Source organism: Nerophis ophidion, linkage group LG14 (genome assembly GCF_033978795.1).
Source record: "Nerophis ophidion isolate RoL-2023_Sa linkage group LG14, RoL_Noph_v1.0, whole genome shotgun sequence".
Classification (NCBI taxonomy): domain Eukaryota; kingdom Metazoa; phylum Chordata; class Actinopteri; order Syngnathiformes; family Syngnathidae; genus Nerophis; species Nerophis ophidion.
Genome location: NC_084624.1, coordinates 41,904,857 through 41,927,774, shown reverse-complemented (window position 1 = coordinate 41,927,774; position 22,918 = coordinate 41,904,857). Strand labels below are relative to the sequence as shown.

Here is a 22,918-nt window from a genome sequence, read left to right as displayed (position 1 = left end):
ACCTGCACTGGCTTCCTGTGCACTTAAGATGTGACTTTAAGGTTTTACTACTTACGTATAAAATACTACACGGTCTAGCTCCAGCCTATCTTGCCGATTGTATTGTACCGTATGTCCCGGCAAGAAATCTGCGTTCAAAAGACTCCGGCTTATTAGTGATTCCTAGAGCTCAAAAAAAGTCTGCGGGCTATAGAGCGTTTTCCGTTCGGGCTCCAGTACTCTGGAATGCCCTCCCGGTAACAGTTCGAGATGCTACCTCAGTAGAAGCATTTAAGTCTCATCTTAAAACTCATCTGTATACTCTAGCCTTTAAATAGACCTCCTTTTTAGACCAGTTGATCTGCCGCTTCTTTTCTTTCTCCTATGTCCCCCCCTCCCTTGTGGAGGGGGTCCGGTCCGATGACCATGGATGAAGTACTGGCTGTCCAGAGTCGAGACCCAGGATGGACCGCTCGTCGGGACCCAGGATGGACCGCTCGCCTGTATCGGTTGGGGACATCTCTACGCTGCTGATCCGCTCGAGATGGTTTCCTGTGGACGGGACTCTCACTGCTGTCTTGGAGCCACTATGGATTGAACTTTCACAGTATCATGTTAGACCCGCTCGACATCCATTGCTTTCGGTCCCCTAGAGGGGGGGGGTTGCCCACATCTGAGGTCCTCTCCAAGGTTTCTCATAGTCAGCATTGTCACTGGCGTCCCACTGAATGTGAATTCTCCCTGCCCACTGGGTGTGAGTTTTCCTTGCCCTTTTGTGGGTTCTTCCGAGGATGTTGTAGTCGTAATGATTTGTGCAGTCCTTTGAGACATTTGTGATTTGGGGCTATATAAATAAACATTGATTGATTGATTGATTACGACTACAACATCCTCGGAAGAACCCACAAAAGGGCAAGGAAAACTCACACCCAGTGGGCAGGGAGAATTCACATCCAGTGGGACGCCAGTGACAATGCTGACTATGAGAAACCTTGGAGAGGACCTCAGATGTGGGCAACCCCCCCCCTCTAGGGGACCGAAAGCAATGGATGTCGAGCGGGTCTAACATGATACTGTGAAAGTTCAATCCATAGTGGCTCCAAGACAGAAGCGAGAGTCCCGTCCACAGGAAACCATCTCAAGCGGATCAGCAGCGTAAAGATGTCCCCAACCGATACAGGCGAGCGGTCCATCCTGGGTCCCGACGAGCGGTCCATCCTGGACCGCTGAAATAAGCTCCTTTAGCAGAACCAATATCCTTATTAACGCTGAATTCTGCAGATATTTGTGCAGCTGCTTGTTGTTTCAGTTCCGCTTCCCGTCGACGAAAAGCCGAGGAGGCGACTGAGGCTTTTAAGGGAGAACTTAAGGGAGTTTAGAGACCACAGGGGGAGGTTTCATGATTCTGGTCTCCTCATTTGGGACGCATTGTGGCGTCGCGGGTCAGCGAGCTGTGCGAGGAAGTGGCATTGGCGAGGTTAACAGCCCATTTCCTCGTGATCAGCACATGGTGGCTGGCAGAGCGACACTCTGCTAAGAGCCGTTAACTAAATAAATGCTCTTTTTCACAAACTATAAAAACTTTTTCTAATTTTTTTTCTTTTTAGCCTGGGCTCGGACAAAACAGTTCTTGTTCTGACGTGCTTCTTAGAGACAGACAAAGACGCACTCTGATGTCTTTGATAGATTACGGATCAACAAACAAATCTTGTGACAGTCACAAAGTTAGTATTAGACAACGAGTTGTGCAAACGCTGACATTTAACAGACAATATTATGATTGTTGCAACACAACATTGAAACGCTATTTTGTCTTCTGATGGGTAGATTACAATGAAAAGCAACCCTGTCTACAGTTAAAGTACCAATGATTGTCACGTACACACCAGGTGTGGTGAAATTTGTCCTCTGCATTTGACCCATCACCTTGATCACCCCCTGGGAGGTGAGGGGAGCAGTGGTGCCGCGCCCTGGAATCATTTGAGGTCATTTGACCCACAATTCCAACCCTTGAATCTGAGTGCCAAACAGGGAGGTAACGGGTCCCATTTTTATAGTCTTTGGTATGACTCGGCCGGGGTTTGAACTTACAACCTACCGATCTCAGGGCGGACACTCTAACCGAGGGGTCGGCAACCCGCGGCTCTTTGGCCACTCTGATTTGGCTCAGCTGCATAATCACCGACCCCCCCAATTGTTACGGGGGGATTCCAGATTTCGGTGCCTCTCCCGGACATCACCCGGGGTCAACATTCTCCGATTTTCACTCGGACTACAATATTGAGGGCGTGCCGTGATGGATTTACTTTTAACGTCCTCTACAGCATGCCATCGCGCCCGCCTTTACGCCATGCTATGCTATGCTATCTGCGTGCCGGCCGGAAGCATGCATTTCGCTGCTTCTATCGTCACACGTACGAGATTGCAAGGCATACTGGGTGATATAAGTTACACTGAAGGTTGTGATATAAACAACTTTAACAATCTTACTAATATGCGCCACACTGTGAACCCACACCAAGCAAGAATGACAAACACATTTCGGGAGAACATCCTCACAGTAACACATTATAAACACAACATAACAATTACCCAGAATCTCGTGCATCCATGACTCATCCAGGCTCATTTATACACCCCCGCGCCTTCAAACCCGCCCACCTCAACCGACGCACGGAGTGGGGGTTTGGTGCTACCTCTTTGAGTGGGTAAAGGTTGCTGACCCCTGCTCTAACCAGTAGGCCACTGAGTAGGTAACCCTCATGTTTGCAAGAGATGCATGCAAGTGCTCATTACGGCTGAGTCATGGAGGGACTGTATGCGATCGCTCCACACCAGTTCTTATTTAAGTATACGTTCTCACACAGTTGCTTTTAGCTGTGGGCATTCCATTACAGGCTCTTCTCAGTCCTTCGTATCTCTCCTTCTCACAGACAAGCGCACCTTCTTACATACGTCACATACTGTTGCATCATACGCTCTGGAATGAGAGGTAGCGACATGGGTCACATTAGCTGTGATGCTAGTGGAGTGCTGCGAGTTATATTTTGGTTTCATCCGACCACATGTCATTCTACAGCAGAGGATTGGGAGAATGCCATGTGGTCGGATGAAACCAAAATAGAACTTTTTGGTATAAACTCAACTCGTCGTGTTTGGAGGAAGAAAAATACTGAGTTACATCCCAAGAACACCACACCTACTGTGAAGCATGGGGTGGAAACATCATGCTTTGGGGCTGTTTTTCTGCTAAGGGGACAGGACGATTGATCCGTGTTAAGGAAAGAATGAATGGGGCCGTGTATCGTGAGATTTTGAGGCAAAACCTCCTTCCATCAGTGAGAGCTTTGAATGGTTGACCAAATACTTATTTTCCACCATAATTTACAAATAAATTATTTAAAATTCCTACAATGTGAATTCCTGGATTTTTTTTTCACAATCTTTCTTTCATAATTGAAGTGTACCTATGATGAAAATTACAGACCTCTGTCATCATTTTAAGTGGGAGAACTTGCACAATCGGTGGCTGACTAAATACTTCTTTTTTTCCCCACTGTATACACATACATACATATATACAGTATACATATATAAACACACTATATATACTGTATATAAACACACATATGTATACAGTATATAGTATGTGTGTACTGTATGTATATATATATATATATATACAGGGTATATATACATATATACAGTATACAAATATAGTATATATACATGTTGTATATATATATATATATATATATACACATGTATACACAGTATACATATATATACACACAGTATGTATATGTATATATATACACAGTATACTGTATATATGTATATACACACAGTATATATTTATGTATATATTACACGCACGCACGCACGCACGCACACACACACACACACACACACTTGATGCAGGGTCAGATTTTACTTTAATATTTGGTTGAGACCAAGGATCTTGGACTTGAAAAGCTTGCTAACTGTGCAACAACATACGACAATACCCAACAATGTAAGACAATGTTATTATTGCATGTATCACATCTCCACTTTTAAAGCTGTGATTTCAGGCAGTGCTGCCATTCGATCCCCATCATAACAAAGACACCCACGGTGAAAGGTTCCCATATGTGACCTGTCAGGCGCTCTCGCTCTCTCCCGCTATATATAAAATATCTTCTGAGTTTGTGCGACAGGCACGGTATTTTTATTGCGCACGCAATCACTTTTACTCACCGGCTGAATGAATGCTGATGATTTAGTTCATGAGCTTGCCCCCCTGAATGACATGGACTTTTTATTGCAGGGTAGGAATGGGCAATATGGACTAAAATCTATTTTGCAGTCTCCTCTGAGAACGATATATATCACGATAAGATTATCTTGTATGTAAATGATAAAATAAGACTTTCAAAACAGGTTACCAAGGCCCCTAATTGCAGCTGTCTTGAGTCTCCAATAGTTTCTACAACTCCTATTTTTTTGTGACCACGGAACTTTCCTCCAGAAGGTCTTATATTTGTCCATGCGGTGTCAGATGAAACAAAAATTGAGCTGTTTAGCCACAATACCAAGCAACATGTTTGGAGATAAAAGGTGAGGCCTTTAATCCCAGGAATACCATCCCTACTGTCAAGCATGGTGGTGGTAGTAGTATTATGCTCTGGGCCAGTCTTGCCGCCAATGGAACTGTTGCTTTACAGAAAGTGAATGGGACGATGCAAAAGGATTACCACCAAATTTTTCAGAACAACCTAAAATCATCAGCCCGGAGGTTGGGTCTTGGGCGCAGTTGGGTGTTCCAACAAGACAATGACCCCAAAGATATGTCAAAAGTGATTAAGGAATGACTAAATCAGGCTAGAAATAAGGTTTTGAAATGGCCCTCCCAAATGCCTGGACAATGCTGAAGAAACAAGTCCATGTCAGAAAACCAACAAATTTAGCTGAACTGCACCAATTTTGTCAAGAAGAGTGGTCAAACATTCAACCAGAAGCTTGAGGACGGCTACCAAACGCGCCTTATTGTAGTGAAACTTGCCAAAGGACATGTAACCAAATAATAACATTGCTGTATGTATACTTTTGACCCGGCAGATTTGGTCACATTTTCAGTAGACCCATAATAAATTCATAAAAGAACCAAACTTCATGAAAGTTTTTTTTAACCAACCAGTACACTGCAAAAACGGAAATCTAAGTAAGATTAAATATCTCAAATAACGATGATATTTGCTTATTTTCTGTCTGATAAGATAATTCTTCTCACTAAGCAGATTTTATGTTAGAGTGTTTTATTTGTTTTAAGGGTTTTGGTCCTAAATTATCTCAGTAAGATTTTACAGCTTGCTGCTGAGATTTGATGACCCAGACGAGTAAAACATGCTTGAAAGCTGTGAGTGTCATTAACACTCACAAGTGTAAAACTACTTTTTTAAAGTAATCTTTTCTTATTTCAAGCATGAAATAAAAAAAATCATCAATCAATCAATCAATCAATGTTTACTTATATAGCCCTGAATCACTAGTGTCTCAAAGGGCTGCACAAACCACTACAACATCCTCGGTAGGCCCACATAAGGGCAAAGAAAACTCCCACCCAGTGGGACGTCGGTGACAATGATGACTATGAGAACCTTGGAGAGGAGGAAAGCAATGGATGTCGAGCGGGTCTAGCATGATATATATATATATATATATATATATATATATATATATATATATATATATATATATATATATATATATATATATATATACATACATATATATATGTATATATACATATATATATATATATTGTGTGGTGTGTGTGTGTGTATATATGTATATATCTATCCATCCAACCATTTTCCACCCCTTGACATATATATATATATATATATATATATATATATATATATATATATATATATATATATATATATATATATATATATATGTATATATATATATATATATAATCATGACTTTGACATGACAGCCAAAGGGACTTTCCTGTTTTATTTTCAATGAAACAATAGAAAATAGGTACTCATATAGTAGTACACTTGTTATTAGTGAGAATATACTTATTTTAAGGTATTTTGGGGCTCACTGAGGTTAGCTAATTTTACTTGTTTTGGAAAGTCTTGACAAGCCAAAGTTGTTTGTTCTATTGGCAGATAATTTTGCTTAGTTCAAATAAAACACCCCTTATTTTTGTTTCTCGTTTTTGAACACTGACTTTTTGCAGTGCAGTAGTGAATATGCATCATAAGGATGGTGGTAAGTGAAAGGGTCCCCCAGAGGTCAGTATATGCATGGAATGCTGAAACATGGTGGCAAGCACATCCATCCATCCATTTTCTACCGCTTATTCCCTTTTGGGGTCGCGGGGGGCGCTGGCGCCTATCTCAGCTACAATCGAGCGGAAGGCAGGGTACACCCTGGACAAGTCGCCACCTCATCACAGGGCCAACACAGATAGACAGACAACATTCACACTCACATTCACACACTAGGGACCATTTAGTGTTGCCAATCAACCTATCCCCAGGTGCATGTCTTTGGAGGTGGGAGGAAGCCGGAGTACCCGGAGGGAACCCACGCATTCACGGGGAGAACATGCAAACTCCACACAGAAAGATCCCGAGCCTGGATTTGAACCCAGGACTGCAGGAACTTCGTATTGTGAGGCAGACGCACTAACCCCTCTCCCACCGTGAAGCCCAAAACGCGATATGACAAACACAAAATAAAATAAAATGTGTTTTACTAACATTAAGTGAGAACTTATTGCATTTGAACCAGGAATCCACTTTCACAAGTTCTGAATTGACAGTTTCCTGTAGATCGAGTAGGGTCCTGTGTGAGGTAAACAAATTTGCATCGTCAGCAAAAATTAAACTGGGGCGGTTTAGCTCGGTTGGTAGAGTGGCCATGCCAGCAACTTGAGGGTTGCAGGTTCGATTCCCGCTTCCACCATCCTAGTCACTGCCGTTGTGTCCTTGGGCAAGACACTTTACCCACCTGCTCCCAGTGCCACCCACACTGGTTTGAATGTAACTTAGATATTGGGTTTCACTATGTAAAGCGCTTTGAGTCACTAGAGAAAAAGCGCTATATAAATATAGTTCACTTCACTTCACTATTTTATGAAAATATTCGGAGGAGTTTACGGAATCATTTATCCATAGGGTGAAAAGGAGAGGCCCCAAGATGGATCCCTGGGGAACCCCATGATTTGTGGTCGTACAGGGTGAGTTGTGATCATTGATGCATACACATTGCTGCCTTCCGAATAGGTAAGTACGGAACCAGGGCGGCGCTATACCACTATTACATAGTGGTATAGCTTTTATACAGTAAGATCTCAAAGTCTATTGTGTCAAAGGCCTTCGACAGATACGAAAAAATACCAATACCACATTCCCCTTCTTCAATACACACTGCAAAAACTGAAATCTAAGTAAGATTAAATATCTCAAATAAGGGTGATATTTGCTTATTTTCTGTCTGATAAGATAATTCTTCTCACTAAGCAGATTTTATGTTAGAGTGTTTTACTTGTTTTAAGGGTTTTGGTCCTGAATGATCTCAGGAAGATATTACAGCTTGTAGCTGAGATTTGATGACCTATATTGAGTAAAACATGCTTGAAACTAGAATATCAACTGTTCCAAATCTGTCATCAACACTCACAAGTATAAATGTCATGTCTTGTGATCATGTTTTATTTTGTTATGTTCTGTTACTTCAGGACTCCATTACTTCCTGTTTTTTCACCCCCTTGTTTTGTCACCATGGCGACCCATTAGTTTCACCCGTCTCACGTGTTGGATTCACGCACCTGTTTTAATCATGTCATTATTATTCAAGCCTGGTTTTTCAGTTGGTCATTCTGGCGTCATTACCTTGTTTATGACCACTCTGTTTCAGGCCTGTTTCATGTCATAGTTCATGCTGCCATGCTCACGTCACCGCAAGTAAGTTTTTGTTTATTAATGCCATAGTTAGTGTCTTTCGTTTGTATGCCCATATTTGGCCTTTGTGCTAGATTTTGTTTTCTCAGCCAAGTTTGTTCTCCGCCTTGTGCGCGCCCTTTGTTTGCACTTTTTTTTATATTAATAGAGTAAAGATGTCTTTACCTTCACCCCATGTCCTGTCACCTTCCTTTACATTTCGGGAAAACAAACCACATCATATCCCCCGCTACGACAATAAAACTACTTTTTTTTTAAAGTAATAACTTCTTACTTCAAGCTTGAAAAAAAAAATCATGATGCGGAGCGCATATCATTATGTCAAGATAATGGCACTAGCATTTACTTAATTTAAGAATATTTTTCAACATATCGGGCAAAACGGTCTTTTATTTCTACCAAGAAAAGTGCACTTGTTATTAGTGAGAATAAACTTATTTTGGGTTCAATGAGGTTAGCAAGTTTTACTTGTTTTGGAAAGTCTTGACAAGCCAAATGTTCTTGTTCTATTGGCAGATCATTTTGCTTAGTTCAAGTAAAATACCCCTCAATTTTGTATTTTTTTTCTTGCTTTTGAACACTGACTTTTTGCAGTGCAGTCATTGATTCTTCCCAAGAGGTCGAGTATAGCCATACAGGTGGTGCTTTTTTTACAAAAAACATATATTACCTGCACCTCAGGGAGGAACAGCCCTCATTTGAGGACAAAAATGTACAGATTCCGGACAGGAAGGACAGATGGTACAAAAGAGGAGTGAGGGAAGCCACCTGTGTCAAAGTTGAAAAACCATCCCTGAACAGAGGAGTTTTGATTGATTGATTGAGAAGTTTATTGACATCTTAAAGAACTTACCAATCGAGAGGTACCCCTCTGACCCCACAGTGGTATAGCTTATAAAGTAAGATCTCAAAGTCTATTGTGCCAAAGGCCTTTGACAGATTGGAAAAAATACCAATACCGCATTCTCCTTCTTCGATAGTCATTGAGTCTTTCCAAGAGGTCGAGTATAGCCATACAGGTGGTGCTTTTTTTACGAAAACCATATACTACCTGCACCTCAGGGAGAAACAGCACTCATTTGAGGACAGAAATATACAGATTCCGGACAGGAAGGACATATGGTACAAAAGAGGAGTGAGGGAAGCCACCTGTGTCAACGTTGAAAACCCATCCCTGAACAGAGGTGGTTTGATTGATTAATTGATTGATTGAGAAGTTTATTGACATTTTAAAGAATTGAATCGAGATGCTACCTCGGTAGAAGCATTTAAGTCTCACCTTAAAACTAATTTGTATACTCTAGCCTTTAAATAGACTCCCTTTTTAGACCAGTTGATCTGCCGTTTCTTTTCTTTTTCTTCTATGTCCCACTCTCCTTTGTGGAGGGAGTCCGGTCCGATCCGGTGGCAATGTACTGCTCGCCTGTGTATCGGCTGGGGACATCTCTGCGCTGCTGATCAGCCTCCGCTTGGGATGGTTTCCTGCTGGCTCCGCTGTGAACGGGACTCTCGCTGCTGTGTTGGATCCGCTTTGGACTGGACTCTCGCGACTGTGTTGGATCCATTATGGATTGATCTTTCACAGTATCATGTTCTCATATGTTCTCATAGTCATCAGTATCATCAGTATCACAGTATCATGTTCTCATAGTCATTGTCACCGACGTCCCACTGGGTGTGAGTTTTCCTTGCCCTTATGTGGGCCTACCGAGGATGTCGTAGTGGTTTGTGCAGCCCTTTGAGACACTAGTGATTTAGGGCTATATAAGTAAACATTGTTTGATTGATTGATTGAATCCATGTAATGCTTTAAAAAGGCAAATGGATGGCACAAAAAGCCAAAAGGCTTGTTTCCATCGTGGTCCAGGTGGTCTGAGACACCACCTGCCTCCTACATACAACACTGTCCTTTCAACCATTCCTTATAAACTCTGCAATTAGCCTCCAACAAATAACAGAAGTTAGAAACATTCTGGTCACATTACAGCTGAATAGAATGCTTACGCGGGGGATTCCGACTATTTTGGACTGGTAGTAAGTCGATCCACAGCGATCGTTCTGCCACAAAATACCTCAATGCTAACGAGGGGAATTTACACTTCAACGACAGACGTTAGGATTGCTCGTTTGCATTAAAACAGTTCTCAATAGGGCGAAACCATCTTTGCCCAGGCACACCCTCCTGGTTTTTGGAGTATACATATTTGGGGTTTTGGCACCAAGCGTTTGGACTAGATCTAACCACTCTTAATCTCTGAGCACTAACTGATGAAGCCTACTTGGATGAGCGGCGAAACGTCTTCCAAGACAAACCAAACGGTCCAGTTACGATTGAACGCCCTGAGATGATAACAACCTGGATGAATGAGACCCTTCATAGGTATGCTACTGAATTGGCTCTAATTTCAATCCTTTGTTTTTTGTTCGTATAGTCTTCTTGTGTCCAGGGACTTATTTCCTGAGTTTGTAAACAACAACAACACTGAATCACTATATTGATCCAACAGTATCCCAATAGTGTTTGTTACATGGAAGATTATCAGGCAGACATGGTATACAATGTACTTTTACTGTACTCTGGACACTGTCGATCCGATATATCGATCCGCCCACCACGGTTTACGTTGCAAAGCCAGGGTTTCATGCAGCGCCTTGTTTTCTAAGGCGGCCGCCTTAACAAGAAAGTGCAACCGCCTAAACTAAAGTCTTAACAAGCTACTCGGCTTAGTTCTGCCTCTGTCAGTATGTCTCTGCAGCACCCAGCATTGTCCCACCCACAGAACCATCTGATTGGTTACACGCAGAGCGGTAACAGCCAATCAGCAGTGCGTATTCAGAGCGCGTGAAGTCAATGCTCACAGCACAGGCAGAAAGGACAGACAGTGGAGTCAGCAGAAAGTTGTTTAGCAGGTGAGCATAATGCAGTGGGCTCTCCCCAAATGATAATAAACACCTCCCTGTCAACTACTAGTAACATCGCTATGAACCCGTTGACGTTTTAGAAATATAAGCGTCAGCTCAGCTCGCTCGCAGTCCTTGAGGTAAATGTTAATTAGCTTTTAGAATAACGTTAGCTCATTTTGCGGTGTGTGTGTGCGTACGTGTGAGTGTGTGTGTTACCGACAGCAAAGCCCTGTCCGTCTGAGAGAAAGACAAGCATTATTGACCTAAAATAACAAAGTTATTTCACTTTACCTTTTTCTGTGTTGATTGAGCTGTGTTGAAGCAGCAAAAGAGGACATTATGTTAAATGAGGAGTTTCTGTCTCTGAGAGTTGATATAATAATGTAACTGCATCATATAAAGCCTACATGAACTCCATGGTGTTCAGGGATGTATAGTCTCTCCTATTGGTATTGTACTATTTTTTTCAGCTATAGTTACATTAATCATTAGTAATGTAGCAGCCTAGTTTTGAATGGCAGGGTCCCTGCTATCACATGTTGATAAAAATATAATATTTACATAATAAAAATCAACTACAGGCTTTCCAAATGCTGTAATAAATGATGAGTTGAGCATATGTCAGCATTTGGCCCCACTTTTAACTCTTTTTTTTCCAAACGCTTATTGCAAACGCTTATTTACAGTAAGTCATTAATTTGACTTTGTCATTATTTTGTCTTAGTACGTCAATATTTACTAAGTCAAAACAATGACATACTTAGTATCTCAGGTTGCGAAGACTATTTTGTTTTTACTTTACAAAAAAAATATTGAGATATGTATCGTATCATGTGACAAAGCTGGCCTACTTTACCTTAGTCTGTAGTACATTGCCCCCCAGGTTGTGGTGGCAGCGATGAGATGGAGACGTGCTGGTGGCGACAGGCCAAATTACACTGTTCCTTACAACCACCCACCCCCTGCGGTGTGCAGTGTAGCATGTTTAGCTTTTCCTTGTTCCCTGGTCCAAAAGTGATGATATTTGTAAGAAACATAGTTTATGTGCCGCAATTGAGCCAAGGATTGCGGACTGAGAGCTTTACACTGTGGAGGGACGTTAGTTGCAAGCTCGTCAGCATGGACATTCATTGCGTTGCTGTCAAATTTGTAGGACACAGCTCGAATTCATTATCACAAAATAACGATAGTAATAAAAGCTCTATTGTCAGACAAATTCATTTGTCTATATATACAGTGAGGCAAAAAAGTATTTAGTCAACCACCGATTGTGCAAGTTCTCCCACTTAAAATGACGACAGAGGTCTGTAATTTTCATCATAGGTACACTTCAAATGTGAGAGACAGAATGTGAAAAAAAAAATCTAGGAATTCACATTGTAGGAATTTTAATGAATTTATTTGTAAATGAAGGTGGAAAATATTGTGTTTCGTCAACCATTGAAAGCTCTCAATGATGGAAGGAGGTTTTGGCTCAAAATCTCACGATAAATGGCCCCATTCATTCTTTCCTTAACACGGATCAATCGTCCTGTCCCCTTAGCAGAAAAACAGCCCCAAAGCATGATGTTTCCACCCCCATACTTCACAGTAGGTGTGGTGTTCTTGGGATGCAACTCAGTATTATTCTTCCTCCAAACACGACAAGTTGAGTTTATACCAAAAAGTTATATTTTGGTTTCATCTGACCACCGACATTCTCCCAATCCTATGCTGTATCATCCATGTATCCATTTTGGTATAAACTCAACTCGTCGTGTTTGGAGGAAGAAGAATACTGAGTTGCATCCCAAGAACACCACACCTACTGTAAAGCATGGGGGTGGAAACATCATGCTTTGGGGCTGTTTTTCTGCTAAGGGGACAGGACGATTGATCCGTGTTAAGGAAAGAATGAATGGGGCCATGTATCGTGAGATTTTGAGCCAAAACCTCCTCCCATCAGTGAGAGCTTTGAATGGTTGACCAAATACTTATTTTCCAACATAGTTTATAAATAAATTCTTTAAAATTCCTACAATATGAATTCCTGGATTTTTTTTTCACATTCTGTCTCTCACAGTTGAAGTGCACCTATAAAGAAAATTACAGACCTCTGTCATCATTTTAAGTGGGAGAACTTGCACAATCGGTGGCTGACTTAATACTTTTTTTCCCCCACTGTATATGTTGAGTAAATGGAACCTGAAACAAGAAGTAAACTACGTTTACAGCAGCTGATTTTGGAGCAGACAAAGTCCACAAATGTGTGTCGGAGTGACAAGCAGTCAGGGAGAGTCAGATGAAGAGCTTGAAGGTGGAGGGCGAGAATAAAAGTCAAGGGTTTAAATGTTTTCATTCCTTTGCCAGACAAGTGCGTATTGTTTGATTTGTAGGTGTGTTGGCATTTACCGGCAGTCTGTGTATTTTTGATTACGTTCTCCTGCAGCCGCGACGGCAAAAGGCTCTCTTTGCGCCTCAGGCTGACGAGGCCGAGGAGACCTTTTACTGAAATACCATGACTGGTCTGGGCTGGGCTTTTCAATCGCAGGTGAAAAGGTCACGGCCTCCCCGGACGGAAAGACATTTAACGTGAGAAGACATACCTGTCCGCAGAGGGGGGGCGCTCCATGCGGGCCTTGCTGACTTGGGTGTACAGGGAGTCCGAGTGCTGGTGCTGGTGATGGACGCGAGGGTAGTTGTCGCGGGGGGTTTGGGGGCGGCTGTGCCCGTCGTTAAGTGGGCTGATGCCGGCGTACGGGTGCTCCTCCTCGGAAGACCTCTCTGGAGAGCGGCTCACGTCTAGAATCTCGGCGTAATCCCGTTCCCGAGCCTGCCGCTCCCTAAGCTCACGGGTCTTGGCCTGGATCCTAATGGACAGAAACAAATGTTTGTTACATGGAAGATGATCAGGCAGACATGGTATACCACAGGGGTCACCAACGCGGTAAGGACCAGATGAGTCGCCCGCTGGCCAGTTCTAAAAATAGCTCAAATAGCAGCACTTACCAGTGAGCTCAATCAATCAATCAATCAATGTTTACTTATATAGCCCTAAATCACTAGTGTCTCAATGGGCTGCACAAACCACCAAGACATCCTCGGTAGGCCCACATAAGGGCAAGGAAAACTCACACCCAGTGGGACGTCGGTGACAATAATGACCCAGTGGGACGTCGGTGACAATGATGACTATGAGAACCTTAGAGAGGAGGAAAGCAATGGATGTCGAGCGGGTCTAACATGATACTGTGAGAGTTCAATCCACAATGGATCCAACACAGTCGCAACAGTCCAGTCCAAAGCGGATCCAACACAGCAGCGAGAGTCCCGTTCACAGCGGAGCCAGCAGGAAACCATCCCAAGCGGAGGCGGATCAGCAGTGCAGAGATGTCCCCAGCCGATACACAGGCAAGCAGTACATGGCCACCGGATCGGACCGGACCCCCTCCACAAGGGAGAGTGGGACATAGATGAAAAAGAAAAGAAACGGCAGATCAACTGCCTCTATTTTTTAAATTTTATGTATTTACTAGCAAACTGGTCTCGCTTTGCTCGACATTTTTTAATTCTAAGAGAGACAAAACTCAAATAGAATTTGAAAATCCAAGAAAATATTTTAAAGACTTGGTCTTCACTTGTTTAGATAAATTCATTTATTTTTTTTACTTTCCTTCTTGTAACTCTCAGAAAGACAATTTTAGAGAAAAAATACAACCTTAGAAATGATTTTAGGATTTTTAAACACATATACCTTTTTACCTTTTAAATTCCTTCCTCTTCTTTCCTGACAATTTAAATCACTGTTCAAGTAATTTTTTTTTTTTTATTGTAAAGAATAATAAACACAATTTAATTTAATTCTTCATTTTAGCTTCTGTTTTTTAGACGAAGAATATTTGTGAAATATTTCTTCAAACTAATTATGATTAAAATTAAAATAAAAATATTCTGGCAAATCTAGAATATCTGTAGAATCAAATTTAAATCTTATTTCAAAGTCTTTTGAATTTCTTTTAAAATTTTTGTTCTCGAAAATCTAGACAAACTAATTATTTGTCGTTGTTAGAAATATAGCTTGGTCCAATTTGTTATGTATTCTAACAAAGTGCAGGTTGGATTTTAATCTATTTAAAACATGTCATCAAAATTGTAAAATTAATCTTGATCAGGAAAAATTACTAATGATGTTGCATGAATAATTTTTTTTTTTTTTTTAAAGATTCAAATTAGCTACTTTTTCTCTTTTTTTCGGTTGAATTCTAAAAAGTCGAAATTGAAGATAAACTATGTTTCAAAATTAAATTTTAATTTTTTTTCGTGTTTTGTCGTCTTTTAAACCGTTCAATTAATCATTTATTCCCTACAAAAAACCTTCCGTAAAAGGAAAAAAAATGTACGACGGAATGACAGACAGAAATACCAATTTTTTATATATATAGATTTATTTATTAAAGGTAAATTGAGCAAATTGGCTATTTCTGGCAATTTATTTAAGTGTGTATCAAACTGGTAGCCCTTCGCATTAATCAGTACCCAAGAAGTAGCTCTTGGTTTCAAAAAGGTTGGTGACCCCTGGCATACACTGTACTTTTACTGTACTCTCGATACTGTATGTATTCTGAGGCTTATCGACTCACCACTAATATAAATACAATTTATAACCTCAAACTGCTGGCAGGTCAATCTCCAATAGAGTCAAACTTAGTTTTTTCTGCTGCGGCCCGGTACTGGGTATTATTGGTATTAATAAAAATGAATTTTTTATTCATTTTTGTTTAAAAAAAAAAAAAATGTTTTTTATTTTATTTTATTTGTTTATTAAATCAACATAAAAAACACAATATACACTTACAATTAGTGCACCAACCACAAAAACCTCCCTTTTTCATGACAAAAACGTCCCTTTTTCATGACAAAAAAAAAAAAATGGATGAAATATCTCACATAAGGGTGACATTTGCTTATTTTCCTTCTAATCAATCAATCAATGTTTACTTATATAGCCCTAAATCACTAGTGTCTCAAAGGGCTGCACAAACCACCACGACATCCTCGGTAGGCCCACATAAGGGCAAGGAAAACTCACACCCAGTGGGACGTCGGTGACAATGATGACTATGAGAACCTTAGAGAGGAGGAAAGCAATGGATGTTGAGCGGGTCTAACATGATACTGTGAAAGTTCAATCCACAATGGATACAACACAGTCGCGAGAGTCCAGTCCAAAGAGGATCCAAGACACAGCAGCGAGAGTCCCGTTCACAGCGGAGCCAGCAGGAAACCATCCCAAGCGTAGGCGGACCAGCAGCGCAGAGATGTCCCCAGCCGATACACAGGCGAGCAGTACATGGCCACCGGATCGGACCGGACCCCCTCCACACGGGAGAGTGGGACATAGAAGAAAAAGAAAAGAAACGGCAGATCAACTGGTCTAAAAAGGGAGTCTATTTAAAGGCTAGAGTATACAAATGAGTTTTAAGGTGAGACTTAAATGCTTCTACTGAGGTGGCATCGCGAACTGTTACCGGGAGGGCATTCCAGAGTACTGGAGCCCGAACGGAAAATGCTCTATAGCCCGCAGACTTTTTTTGGGCTTTGGGAATCACCAATAAGCCGGAGTCCTTTGAACGCAGATTTCTTGCCGGGACATATGGTACAATACAATCGGCAAGATAAGATGGAGCTAGACCGTGTAGTATTTTATACGTAAGTAGTAAAACCTTAAAGTCACATCTTAAGTGCACAGGAAGCCAGTGCAGGTGAGCCAGTACAGGCGTAATGTGATCAAACTTTCTTGTTCTTGTCAAAAGTCTAGCAGCCGCATTTTGTACCAACTGTAATCTTTTAATGCTAGACATGGGGAGACCCGAAAATAATACGTTACAGTAGTCGAGGCGAGACGTAACAAACGCATGGATAATGATGTCAGCGTCTTTAGTGGACAGAATGGAGCGAATTTTAGCGATGTTACGGAGATGAAAGAAGGCCGTTTTAGTAACGCTTTTAATGTGTGCCTCAAAGGAGAGAGTTGGGTCGAAGATAATACCCAGATTCTTTACCGTGTCGCCTTGTTTAATTGTTTGGTTGTCAAATGTTAGAGTTGTATTATTAAATAGAGATAATAAGATCATTCTTTTTACTAAGCAGATTTTATGTTAGATCGTTTTACTTGTTTTAAGGGTTTTGGTCCTAAATGATCTCAGTAAGATATTACAGCTTGTTGCTGAGATTTGATGACCTATATTGAGTAAAACATGCTTGAAACTAGAAAATCACGTGTTGCAAAGCTGTGTCATCAACACTCACAAGTATAAAACTACTTTTTTAAAGTAATAATTTCCTATTTCAAGCATGAAAAAAAAAAATCATGATGCCAAACGCATATCGTTATGTCAAGATAATGGCACTAGCATTTACTTAATTTAGGAATATTTTTCAACATATTGGGCAAAAAGGTCAATTTTTTTCTACCAAGAAAAGTGCACTGGTTATTAGTTAGAATATACTTATTTTAAGGTATTTTTGGGTTCATTGAGGTTAGCTAATTTAACTTTTTTTTTGGAAAGTCTTGACAAGCTGAATTTTCTTGTTCTATTGGCAGATCATTTTGCTTAGTTCAAATAAAATACCCCTTATTTCGGTATTTTTTTTTTCTTGTTTTTGAACACTGACTTTTTGCAGTGTGTTGAAAAGCAAGGTCTATTTTTGTTAGTACAAATAGCACAAACGACGTTCCAGTTGTTAGAGCGGGCGCTGCTGGTGTCAAGCAAATCACATGTTATCAAAACAACATTATCTGCTGACCCGCCCCCCCCAGCGGTGGGCGGAGCTAGCCAGCAGTCCCTATAATTACATCCATGCCAGTTATCAGAGCTTTACAACCACCAATTATCAATGTTTTTCTTAGGGACCTGGGACAGTAGAGGTAGGGTGGGGTGCGTATGGCGAGCTAAAATCATCCTTCGGGGTTCAAACACAGAGACTGCTCATTGGGCCCCCAAAATAAAATGTTCTGCTCAACATCCTCCCAATGTGACCATGTCAAATGAGTACAGCAGTTATCTGCAAGCCCATTAGGGAAACAGGACCCTGCAGGGTTCTGCCTTTAAAATCCGGGGAACAATCCTCATCAGCGGCAGCTACTGGTTTGTGTACAGAAGCACACTGGCTGATAAGATAAGACCACACATCCCAGTTTGGATACGCATGACCTTCCCGTTCCAAAGCTGGGGTCAGCGCTTTCTCCGCCGGGCAGGAAGCAGCTTCAAGTGTGTGGGAAAGGATGCAAAGTGGACTTTTCAAAAACAGAACACGTGAACAAAGGGGCAGCGTGCTGCTGACAACACGGAGGAGGAATGAAGGTTGTTTATAACGTCGGCCACATAAGACGTAAGACGGCATCTATCTGCTTTTATAGTGAATAAGCAGGATGGACACACACTGCTAAAACTGAAATCTGAGTAAGATTAAATATCTCAAATAATGGTGATATTTGCTTATTTTCTGTCTGATAAGATAATTCTTCTCACTAAGCACATTTTATGTTAGCCTTTTACTCGTTTTAAGTCTTTTGGTCCTAAATGATCTCAGTTTGTTTATTTGTAAATTATGGTGGAAAATAAGTATTTGGTCAACCATTTAAAGCTCTTACTGATAGAAGGAGGTTTTGGCTCAAAATCTCACGATACATGTCCCCATTCATTCTTTCCTTAACACGGATCAATCCTCCTGTCCCCTTAGCAGAAAAACAGCCCCAAAGCATGATGTTTCCATCCCCATGCTTCAAAGTAGGTACGGTCCTCTTGGGACGCAAATCAGTATCCTTCTTCCTCCAAACACGACGAGTTGAGTTTATACCAAAAAGTTATATTTTGGTTTCATCTGACCACATGACATTTTGCTCTCTGACGGGCCTCTACATGCACTGGCTTAAGCAGGGGGACAAGTCAGGCACTGCAGGATTTAATTCCCTATCGGCATGGTGTGTTACTGATGGTAACCTTTGTTACTTTGGTCCCAGCAGTCTGCAGGTCAATCACCAGCCCCCCCCCCGTGTGGTTCTGGGATTTTTGCTCACCGTTCTCATGATCATTTTGACCCTACGGGATGAGATCTTGCGTGGAGCCCCAGATCGAGGGAGATTTTCAGTGGTCTTGTATGTCTTACATTTTCTAATAATTGCTCCCACAGTTGATTTTTTCCACACCAAGCTGCTTGCCTATTGTAGATTCACTCTTCCCAGTCTGGTGCAGGTAAACAATAATTTTCCTGGTTTCCTTCGACAGCTATTTGGTCTTGGCCATAGTGGAGTTTGGAGTCTGACTGTTTGAGGCTGTGGGCAGGTGTCTTTTATACAGATAACAAGTTCAAACAAGTGCCACTAATACAGGTAACGAGTGGAGGACAGAAGAGCTTCTTAAAGAAGAAGTTACAGGTCTGTGAGAGCCAGAGATCTTCCTTGTTTGAAGTGACCAAATACTTATTTTCCACCATAATTTACAAATAAATTCTTTAAAATTCCTACAATGTGAATTCCTGGATTTTTTTTTCACATTCTGTCCCTCACAGTTGAAGTGTACCTATGATGAAAATTACAGACCTCTGTCATCATTTTAAGCGGGAGAACATGCACAATCGGTGGGTGACTAAATACTTTTTTGCCCCACTGTATATATATATATATATATATATATATATATGCATATCTATATACCTTGCACACTAATTGACTGAAAGAGCACGGACTTGACGCGATGATGTCATGTTATGGATGGGAAAATGCATTTTTAGACAATATGATTTGCCTGAGCAGCTAGGAGACCCCGAGAAAAACCAGTGGTTGCCTTGTTGCCTTTCCATTAAGAAAAATAAACTAAGTTTTAGTGAAAGTTTGCTGGTTTCACGAAATGTAATGCTGAATGCATATCATTATGTCAAGATAATGGCACTAGCCTTTACTTCATTTTCAACATATTGAGAAAAAAGGTCTCTTATATATTTTTCTATCAAGAAAAGTGCACTTGTTATTAATGAAAATATACTTATTTTAAGATATTTTGGGGTTTATTGAGGTTAGCTAATTTTACTTGTTTTGGAAAGTCTTGAAAAGCCAAATGTTCTTGTTCTATAGGCAGATAATTTTGCTTAGTTCAAATAAAATAACCCTCATTTTTTGTATTTTTTTCCCTTTTTTTGAACACTGACTTTTTGAAGTGCATAAGAGCTCATCATGCAAATATATGTAATTTAGATGCTGACTACTAGACATAGGCCATGTCTACACTAAGTCGTTTAACCCTTTAACCATACTTGCCAACCCTTCCGATTTTCCCGGGAGACTCCAGAATTTCAGTGCCCCTCCGGAAAATCTCCCGGGCCAACCATTCTCCAGAAATTCCACCCAGACATTATTGGGGGCGTGCCTTAATGGCACTGCCTTTGGCGTCCTCTCTAACCTGTCATCACATCTGCTTTTCCTCCATATTACACAGTCACGTAATATACGCAGCTTTTACACACACATAAGTGAATGCAAACGCATACTTGGTCAACAGCCATACAAGTCACACTAAGGGTGTTCGTATAAACAACTTTGAACACTGTTACAAATATGCGCCACATTGTGAACCCGCAACAAACAAGAATGACAAACACATTTCGGCAGAACATCTGCACCGTAACACAACAGAACAAATACTTAGAACCCCTTGCAGCATTAACTCTTTCAGGACGCTACAATATACACCCACTACTACCCCCCCAACCCCCCACATACTTCAACCCTGCCCACCTCAACCTACGCATGTCCCAAATTCCAAGCTGCTGTTTTGAGGCATGTTAAAAAAAATATATTCACTTTGTGACTTCAATGATAAATATGGCAGTGCCAATATTGGCATTTTGTTTCCATAACTTGAGTTGATTTATTTTGGAAAACCTTGTTACATTGTTTAATGCATCCAGCGGGGCATCACAACAAAATTAGGCATAATATTGTGTTAATTCCACGACTGTATATATCGGTATCGGTTGATATCGGTATCAGTAATTAAGAGTTGGACAATATCGGATATCGGCCAAAAGCCATTATCGGACATTTCTAGTTATCATCATTAGGGTATTGTTGAATGTGCTCAAAAAGTACTCAGACACGTGCACACGTACACACAAAAATCTTTTGACCAAGTACCTTTTTTTAAAAAGGTACTTGTATGCTTCACTGTGAAGTGGACTATATTTATATAGCGTTTTTCTCTATTGACTCAAAGTGCTTTTACAAAGTGAAACCCAATATCTAAGTTACACCCGTGTGGGTGGTACAGGGAGCAGGTGGGCAAAGTGTCTTGCCCAAGGACACAACGGTAGTGACCAGGTTGGCAGAAGCAGGGATCGAGCCTGGAACCCTAAAGTTGCTGGCATGGTCACTCTACCAAACGAGCTGCACCACCCCACTGTTGGTGTTTTAGTCTTAGTACCGTATCTGTTTTAATGGTTAAACTTATATTGTTTCAAATATTCGTTTGTACTGTAGCATTTTAAGATTTATTTAAATAAAAAGTTTGTAGGCGGCATAGCTCGGTTGATAGAGTGCCAGTAACTTGAGGGTTGCAGGTTCGATTCCCGCTTCTGCCATCGTAGTCACTGCCGTTGTGTCCTTGGGCAAGACACTTTACCCACCTGCTCCCAGTGCCACCCACACTGGTTTAAAATGTAACTTAGATATTGGGTTTCACTATGTAAAGCGCTTTGAGTCACTAGAGAAAAGCGCTATATAAATATAATTCACTTCACTTCACTAGTATAAAATCTATGATTGTTTTCTGGCGGGTTCAGCGGTCCCTGAACGCAGTGTAAAAACATCTCCGTCTTGTATTCCCCCGAGTATAGAACAATCAGTTTGTTCTGAGAGAGCACAGCTTGCACAACTGAATAGCTTAGTTGCTCAGACAGTAATGTGTTTATGTACGTTTAGATTGGGGTATGTTGTTTCCGAATTGGGGAAAAACTTTAATGTTGAAAGTACTCACGTTGGAAATTAAGCCAGCGAGTTGGCGGCAGTCTGTTCATGAGCTTATCAAAGTGTAGTTATCAATCACGTTTTTCTAATCGTTTTAATTAACAGTCAGGACTTTTACCCCCGGTTATCATTATGACCATTTATTGTTACTTCCCTTTTACACTGAAAAAACTGAAATCTAAGTAAGATTAAATATCTTGAATAAGGGGTGATATTTGCTTATTTTCTGTCTGATAAGATAATTCTTCTCACTAAGCAGATTTTATGTTAGTGTTTTACTTGTTTAAAAGGTTTTGGTCCTAAATGATCTAAGTAAGATATTACAGCTTGTAGCTGAGATTTGATGACCTATATTGAGTAAAACATGCTTGAAACTAGAATATCAACTGTTGCAAATCGGTGTTATCAACACAAGTATAAATGTCATGTCTTGTGATCATGTTTTATTTTGTTATGTTCTGAGGGGTTCCGGTTTGGTGGCCACGGGATTAGGTCTCTGCTTTTTGCAGATGATGTGGTCCTGATGGCTTCATCTGACCGGGATCTTCAGCTCTCGCTGGATCGGTTCGCAGCCGAGTGTGAAGCGACCGGAATGAGAATCAGCACCTCCAAGTCCGAGTCCATGGTTCTCGCCCGGAAAAGGGTGGAGTGCCATCTCCGGGTTGGGGAGGAGACCCTGCCCCAAGTGGAGGAGTTCAAGTACCTAGGAGTCTTGTTCACGAGTGGGGGAAGAGTGGATCGTGAGATCCACAGGCGGATCGGTGCGGCGTCTTCAGTAATTGTATCGATCCGTTGTGGTGAAGAAGGAGCTGAGCCGGAAGGCAAAGCTCTCAATTTACCGGTCGATCTATGTTCCCATCCTCACCTATGGTCATGAGCTTTGGGTCATGACCGAAAGGATAAGATCAGGGGTACAAGCGGCCGAAATGAGTTTCCTCCGCCGTGTGGCGGGGCTCTCCCTTAGAGATAGGGTGAGAAGCTCTGCCATCCGGGAGGAACTCAAAGTAAAGCCGCTGCTCCTCCACATCGAGAGGAGCCAGATGAGGTGGTTCGGGCATCTGGTCAGGAT

At 41.2% G+C, this 22,918-nt stretch overlaps 1 protein-coding gene across 6 annotated transcripts in view; it reads right to left on the bottom strand.

Moving 5' to 3' along the window:
* Positions 1-22,918, bottom strand: part of pard3ab (par-3 family cell polarity regulator alpha, b) — a 581,331-nt gene that overhangs the window by 116,708 nt on the left and 441,705 nt on the right. For all 6 annotated transcript variants that reach the window (XM_061920783.1, XM_061920784.1, XM_061920787.1 and 3 more), the window contains one exon: positions 13,436-13,699. In XM_061920783.1, the coding sequence (XP_061776767.1) occupies positions 13,436-13,699 (264 nt within the window). The remainder of the gene's footprint in view (positions 1-13,435; positions 13,700-22,918) is intronic.